This window comes from Nothoprocta perdicaria, unplaced genomic scaffold (assembly GCF_003342845.1).
Source record: "Nothoprocta perdicaria isolate Ctin4 unplaced genomic scaffold, notPer1 scaffold_31, whole genome shotgun sequence".
Taxonomy (NCBI): Eukaryota; Metazoa; Chordata; class Aves; order Tinamiformes; family Tinamidae; genus Nothoprocta; species Nothoprocta perdicaria.
In genome coordinates this window covers 1,518,690-1,526,665 of record NW_020455544.1, presented here as the reverse complement: position 1 = coordinate 1,526,665, position 7,976 = coordinate 1,518,690, and the positions used below count along the sequence as shown (strand labels likewise).

The 7,976-nt window shown below is 39.7% G+C and overlaps 1 protein-coding gene across 4 annotated transcripts in view; it reads left to right on the top strand.

Annotated features, from left to right (window-relative positions):
• Positions 1–530: 530 nt before the first annotated feature.
• The window catches only part of MMAA (metabolism of cobalamin associated A), a 25,941-nt gene continuing 18,495 nt past the window's right edge, over positions 531–7,976 (top strand). For 3 of the 4 annotated variants that reach the window (XM_026042635.1, XM_026042636.1, XM_026042633.1), the window contains exons 1-5: positions 531–622; positions 4,255–4,729; positions 5,764–5,886; positions 7,181–7,351; positions 7,623–7,708. In XM_026042635.1, coding sequence (XP_025898420.1) covers positions 4,309–4,729; positions 5,764–5,886; positions 7,181–7,351; positions 7,623–7,708 — 801 coding nt within the window. In that variant the 5' untranslated portion in view covers positions 531–622; positions 4,255–4,308. Of the gene's footprint in view, positions 623–3,272; positions 3,293–4,254; positions 4,730–5,763; positions 5,887–7,180; positions 7,352–7,622; positions 7,709–7,976 lie in introns of those variants that run through there. The other variant, XM_026042634.1, reaches the window with a different exon arrangement.

The window sequence follows — 7,976 nt, the reverse complement described above, 5'->3', positions numbered from 1 at the left end:
AGCAAGGGAGGCAGTTTAAACAATAGTTCAGTCTTGGAGAACATTTAATTTACTTTCATAATCAGTAGTCCATAAGAATTATTTTTTCTTTTCCTTTTGCCGTATATAATCCTATTATTTTACTAAAATGTGAACATCTGTGGAAAATATACTTGCATTTAGAAGTTTTTTTTTAAAATTGTTTCCATTTGTATGGCACTTTACATCAGGCAGTTCATTACAAACTGTCAAAAAACTTTTGCATAAAGAATGGATTATTTTTCCAGTASTTATCAGTATTGTTTCCTACCACTGTTCAATGATATATCAGTTGATAATGAGGAGATGTCGAAGTCATTTCTATTAAGGTTTGTAAAGAAATGTCAACACCCTTGTTTATAAATTCTTACAAAAATAGAAACCAGGGTTGTTTAAGGTGAGTTTCTCTACTCTTTCCTTGTATTCTTTCTTAAAGATCTTGGCCACTGTTCAGAATGGAATCTTTTTTTATTTTTTCCAGGTTCACTAGGCAGCTACCACAGCTCAGACCCCCTTATAGCTCCTGGCCCACATGGATACAGTGAATCTGCTCTAGTGTTGGAGTTGTCCTCTGTTTGTAGGTTGATGAATCTGGAAAGTTTTGGTAAGACTTTTATCTCCAGGTCCAGCTGGAGGAGCTGACCTGATACTTTGTCTAGGCCACTGCAGTAAAACAACCTAATGCCTCTACATAGCAAACATGTTTATATGGCTGTTACTGACTCTTTGGAGAGATTTTCTTCATTATGCTGTTGCCTGAGTCATGAATGCAAAACCTGAGGCCTTGGTTCATCACATGTTTAAACAGGCAAGCTCTCAGGTGGGGATACACTTCCTATTGTCTTTATCTCAGTTGTCCAATTAATCTTTAAGATGATGCAGAAGGAATTTTTTGCTTAAAGGACTAAAAATGTTAAGGTTACAATGTTCTTTACTGAAAACAAGGTTTCTTCATCAGTTACATTCCTCGGTGTTATTCTGCAAAGGTTAGATTGCTTCAGTCTTCTCCATACTTGTGTAGTAACTGAAATGAATTGAGGGGTGTCTCTTGAAGAAGGAGTAGTTCTTTAATTGCCACTAAAGATGTTAAAAGGTCTGGCATAGTTTATGAGGAGTGCTTGAGAGAGATGAGATTATTTAGTCTGGAGAAGCCAATGTTCAGGGGAGATCTTATCAGTCCCTACAGCTTCCTGAAAAGAGGTTATATTGAGGCAGGGATCAGTCTCTTCTCCAAAATAACTATCAATAGGACAAGAGAAAAGGCCTCAAGTTGTGTCAGGGGAGGTTGAGGTTAGATGTTAGGAAAAATTTCTACATGGAAGGAGTGGTGAAGCCTTGGAATAGGCTGCCCAGGGAAGTGGTGGAGTCACCGTCCCTGGCAGTGTTCAAGAAAAGTGCGGATGCGGCACTTAGGAATATGTTTACCAGGCAAAGTGGTGAAGGGTTGGACTCTGATCTTGAGGGTCTTTTCCAACCATTATGATTCTATAAACGTACAGAAGGGGGGACCAACAGATAGGTATAAGCTATAGTGAAAGTACATMATTTCAGAAAGAATATGGTAATTAGTTTCAAGCTAAGGTTGTTCATTTGATATTTACCACTTATTTGTGCTGTCTGTTGCAACCTCCTTTTAATATTTTCACTGAGGTCATGGACATTTTGAGATGAAGATTTTTAGTTTTATACTTATAGCATCTTGCTCATTGCTATGTCAATGAACATAATATTGCAGTGATTGTTCTTTTAGGAAGAGTAATCTAAAATATGGACATGTTCATAGTAACATGAGATTGGCAATGCACCTGGTGTGCCATGTGAATAGCAGAACCTGTGCTCTTAACTGCTGAATGCAGGCTTTGCTATCTTTCCAATGATCATGGCCCACAAGATGGCCCACATATGGAAAGAACTGAGCAGTCCACTTTCCTCCTCAAATCTGACAGGACCTACAATTGTGCATCCTCATTCACCCGGTCTTTGCAACAGAGTTGACAACAAAATTATTCAAGATGAAAGCATAGAGGAAATGTAATGAAATGCAGGATGAGTGATCTGCGATGAAAGCATAGCAGAATGACTTATTCATTTTTGCTAAGTTTGGGCTGGTTTTCAGCATAACACTTGAAAAAGGCTGCTGGAAAACTTACTTTAGTCAGAAACTATCATATCTTCCTTAAGAGACTACACAAGGTTGTTTTGAAATGGGATTTATCATCTCTGTTACAGGGAAAATTATGCTGTGTTTTTCCCCTCATAGTGTGGGTGACACAAAACTGTTGGGGACTGTAGTTTTTATCAGCCTGAGCTGATAAAACCCCTGAAGAGGGTTGCTCAGTCCTTTCTACATGCTAATCTAAAGGGCTAGTGTCACAGGCATGATATTAAAGCATATATTCAGCAGTCAAACTATTTCTGCTGTTTTATGTGCTTCAGGAATTGCATTGACCATCTGATATGCAAGACTGGTTAAAAAAGTCTAAGGGAAATGTGAGTATCATTGTAAAGGTCCTGGCAATAGCTCACATAGTATATTTTGTGCACTGTGGGGGAAAAAAAAGGTATATATTAAGTAGAACAGATTTAAAGAAGGGCTGGTAAGATGATTAGAGAAATAATTAAAAAAAAAATCAGACTTGTTTAACTTGGCAAAATGAAGACTGAAAAAAGGATGTAATTTAGTAAATGTCTTTGGGCTTTCCCCCCCCTCTATCTGGAATCTCGCACAAAAGCAATGATTATTAAAAGACTATGCATAAATATAGCTGGGAGCTTTTAATATTTCAACATGGAGGATGAGTTTTGCAGCAGCCTTGCAGTTAGGGCAAAGAAACTCAGGGCAAAGACCTCAGGGTCTAAGTTGGTATACTTAGGAAAAGATATTAAGCTTGAGGAGACTTGTAAGAGCTTGGTAAGATCTGGTTGCCACTATGGATTTCCATTTTTACTGTAGTAGTTATTTAACCTCCATTTAAAGTGTGTGGTGTTTTTGGTTTGGTTTTTTTTTTTCCCCCCTGCTCTGACCAGGTTCATGATTTAGTTTCGCGGTCACAGTTTAGGCCCAATTTGGGGCACCAAGAAAGGGCAGGGGGGACCGTTACGGGCATCGCGGGAAGCCGGGTAACGGTCACAACCGCCTTGCCACTCCTGCTCTCCGACGCACTGTGCGCGCGGTGGCGCATGCGCGGGGAGGTCCGTGCCGGGGCGGGGAAGGGGGCGCTGCCCTCCGGCTCCGCGCGTGGCGTCACTTCCCTGCGGCGGGCGGGACGCGCAGGTGACGGGGGGGGGCACCGGGAGCGGGCGCGTACCCGTGGCCGTGGGGCCGCCATGGCGCGGCGGGGAGGGCGGGGGCCGCGCGGCAGAGACAGCCCCTCCCCCACCCACCACTACCACTGCGGCACCCCGGCTCGCGCCCCCTCCACGCCCGCTGATTGGCTGGGCGGCGCGTGCCCCCCGAGAGCCGTTGCTCGGGCCAGGGCGACGTTAGGATTTGAAAATGGGAGCCTCTCCTCTACCCCCAAAATTGCTGTTACTGCCGCCGTTGTGAGGAAACTCTCCTGGGATTTAGCCACAGTGASGTCCTGTCGGTGAGGGAGTTAAATTTAAACCAGTCCTGGCCTTCTAGGCGGTAGTGAGGTCGCTCAGGAGGAGCCCGGGGCACTGGCGGTGATTGAGAGGGGACGCTGACGCGACTCAGTTTGCCGAGWTTCACAGAATCTCAAAATCAATACGATTGAAAAAGAACATCAAGATCATTGAGTCCAATTGTAAGCCCATCGCCACCATGCCTGTTAAACAGCGTCCCTAAGTTTATTCAAAAATGTTTGTATTTAAGAACGTTTATGTAAGAGTAGCTATTCCTGACAATTAACAAATCCCTGCAGACATAAAAGTAGAAGAATACATGGCAAATTCAAGAGAACAGACATTTGTTTTGTTTGTTCCCGGACATTAGGATGGCTTAGTGTCTATTGCATRTAACAGTACTTTTTATTTATCTGATAGTACTCTTAATATCTCTCATTTTTACCAAAATAACAAAATAATGCTATTGAAAATTCTCTAGCTTCTTTCATTTTTTTTCTATGGGAAACAGGAACCATATATTGTGTTTAATGCTGCCAGTAAGTATGAATGGATGAAATAAGAAATGATTATGGTACTTATTTTTCACTTAAATATTTGCAAATGTTTTGAATGATTTGGGAGAGACAATATCTTTTTCTTTCTCCTTAGGGTGTCTGCAAACAAATGAACTGATAACCTCCACTGCTTTTAWTTCCAACCAAAATGAAGATCCCTGCTTTCCTGCTGAGATTCCCTCACCATTATTTTTCTAGAAGGACTTGCTTCAAGAGCGTTCACTTCAGTTCTAGATCAGATTTTCTGTGCACTGGCTCTCTTACTCCAATGCATCTGTGCTGTACTAAACAGATGTTTTCGTTAAAGGGCTTAAAGAGAGGGCTCTGTCATCAAGCTGCCATTGACCAGCAGGTAGAGGGACTTTCTGACAGAGAGCAAGGACTTGTAGACAGACTTTACAGTGGACTAATAGAAGGTCATAGAGCCTGTTTAGCGGAAGCCATTACTCTTGTAGAATCAACTCACCACAGGAAAAAGAAAGTAGCCCAGGTGCTTCTTCAGAAGGTATTATCCTACCACAGGGAACAAGAAAAGTTAAATCAAGGAAAGCCACTTGCCTTTAGAGTGGGTCAGTCTTTTTATACCTGTCCAGTAGTTACTTTGATGTAATTGTAATCATCACTCCTCATTATCACTATTGCACTTTAAGCTTTATGGTTTGTAGTCTCATACCATTGATTTCTTCTGGTTTGCTGTAAATCCAAATTACTTCTACTGTTCATTAGAATGATGTCTTGAACTGGAAAATGCTCTTGGAACAACTCTTAAAAGTAATTATTGCCTGTTTAGTGTTTGGGATTTTTTTTGTTTTGTTTCTRCGTGCAACTTCTGGAGGCTGGAATATTTGACAGTTTGCATGTTTGTTCCATTACCTGCACTCAGATAAGGAATGACGTAACCAAGCAGACCATTCTTTTTTTCATAGAGCATATATTTTTTTTGAGTTCTTTCTGAATCCCTTCATCAATCCACAAAAGGAAAAATTATCTACCTTCCTGTCTTTTGACCTTACTTTAAAGCAGCCTGTTCTTCAAATGAGTTGAGTCTTGTTTTTCTTGGAAATCATAGTTTTCACTGGCAAAGAGATGGACTGTGAAAGCATGTCATGCCCAACTGTTATCCCTCTCTTACATCAACAAAGGTAGCAAGAAGAAAACTTAGATGTGGGAATGAGAAATACTTGGTATAAGTTGACAGGCCAATCTTAATTTGGATACTTTTGCTTATATGTACAATAGCTGACTTCTGAAATGTGTGTCTTGTGCAAACACTTAGTAAATCTAAAAAACACAAGTTTTAGAGTATTACACTTTAAAAGTAAAAGCTAGCAAATTTCTTCTGAGAGTTTTGGTAAGCAAATTGTTTGTTGGAGAGTGGTGGTGAAGCGAGAACCACTGCCTTCAATGAACCAATGATTTCAAGTATTGTATGACAAATGATCACAACTGCTCAGTTGAAAGTATTGGTTCTTGTATGCCCTTTTATGTGCCAAAGTTTGAAGTATAATTGTTGTTAGCCTCTTAATGTTGCCGTGTTCACGTGGTGGGCTGTTTAATTGACTAACAAGGTGTTTCTTCCTCTTTCCCTAATGTGCTTGTTTAGGGTTGTCTGGCCCTCCTGGTGCTGGGAAATCAACTTTTATAGAATGCTTTGGGAAAATGCTTACAGAAAGAGGGCACAAAGTGTCTGTGTTGGCTGTAGACCCTTCCTCTAGTACAAGTGGTGGTGAGTATGAGTCAAATTTGAGTCAGGTTTCAGTAACTTTGTCATCTGTAAGAGATTCTCTTTGGGGCCAAGTAGTGGAGAAAGAATTTGGGGCTGGTAAAAGCAAAATGGTAAAAATGAACGTTACACCACTTTTCCTTCCCCCGTCCCCCAGGAAATATGAAAGTAGGAATTAAGTGGCYATGTCTATGTTTTGCTAGGTTTATTTCTGAAATTTGAGTGTTATTTTACTCTGGTTCTCTTTGGCTGAAATTGTAGATAGCTGCTACTTTCTCTCTCAAGTTAAATATATATTTTTGTCTGTGAGTTAAGGAGTAGAAGAGCATTTCAACAGTAATAAGGCTGATCACTAGGCAGGAAGGATACTTGGGACAACACTGCAATCCAAACGTGTATCAGCTTGCATTTTTAGTAACACAGGCTACTATTTTTTCAGTTTGTCATTCTTCAAAGTTRTGTGGCTGACAACTGTCAGCCTTCCTTCCAAAACAGAGCTTTTAGTGAAATTCTAGGCTGATCAAGCTTCATTAATGAATATATATCACATAAGTAATAGAACTTTAATCTTTTTTTTTAATGGGCTACTGCTAGCAAACATCATTCACTTCTTATGACTTCTAAGTTGTTAGAAAAAATACTACAACAGAACTATTAAAAAAAAAAAACAGACTACAGTACTGCAGTGACTTAGAGCTAATAAAGATAATATTGTCATATGTATATATTCAAGACACATTGGTAGAGTAACAAAATATGATACCAAAACTATTGCAGTTATATCAGCTGAGCTGCCCTTATCTCTTGGAATATGAATTGTGCCCAGAAATCTTGCAGAATTTGATTTAAAGATTGTATGAAYGGGACGAAGGCAGGGATGTGTGTCAGTTTTCTTAAAAATAAATAAATAAGTTACGCAATGATTCCTATTATTATTTTTTCTTGAACTGTGTCATTTTGGAAAGAAACAACCAAGATTAATTTTGTAGCTTCCTCTATGCATAGGCCACAAAGTCTATTCAGGAATTGCAGAATGCTTTCTGGCCTAGAACAAATTCTCCAGGTTTGGAAATGGTAAGGTCTGCTTATGACTAGGCCTTTCCATCATTTTTTAGGTGGAAAAGCCCGCCAGTAAGTTTCCAGTCTTAAGCAAAGTCTTCAGCCACTGTTACTAGATATTTTTTTTGAGTTTTTTTTTCCCCCTCCCAAGAGATCCAACTTCTTTTCCTACTCATTTATTGGAAAAGAAATCTGTCTGGTATACCCTCTTGAAATAAGGTAATCCTAAATGTTTAAGGTTCATTGTTGGGTGATAAAACGAGGATGACTGAGTTGTCAAGAGACATGAACGCATACATCAGACCATCACCAACCAGAGGGACGTTGGGAGGTGTGACAAGGACCACGAATGAAGCTATCCTGCTGTGTGAAGGAGGAGGCTACGATGTAGTTCTTGTGGAAACAGTAGGTAGGTTTTCAGGACCCACAAAAGGTGCACCACCAATTACATACTTTGTCTTCTTTCCTCTCTGTTTTTTCCTTAGCTTCTTTTGTGTATGGTCTTTGGTTGATACCTGTTCTTTTAATCATGTACAGTTTATAAATAAACCATGTTTTGTTGGTTTTAATTATGCTAGTGTGTTTTCTGTTCAGAAACATGGTACTTTACTGGGATGTCTCAGACTGGTGTCATTAACATGAAAGTCTGCCATGAATTGCAAATTTCATTTTTTTTTCAGGTGTTGGACAGTCAGAATTTGCTGTGGCTGATATGGTCGATATGTTTATATTACTGCTACCACCTGCAGGTGGAGATGAATTACAGGTAGGTTTGGGTTGTTATTTAAATACTAAATAGGCCTAAAAGAGTTTTTTTTTTTTTTTTTTTTAAAGTCATACCTGTCTGTAGGATAAATATGTATCAGTAGCATTTTATAAATTGCTGCTATTATTAAAGTATTTGCAGAGCCGTATCAGTTTATTGCACAGTTGGGATCTGAATTTTCAAGATTTTGGAAATGTTAGGATGAAAGGTTTTGATTCTGTATGGCTTATTATGACCTATTTTCTGGTTAGGCTTCCCCCCCCCCCCC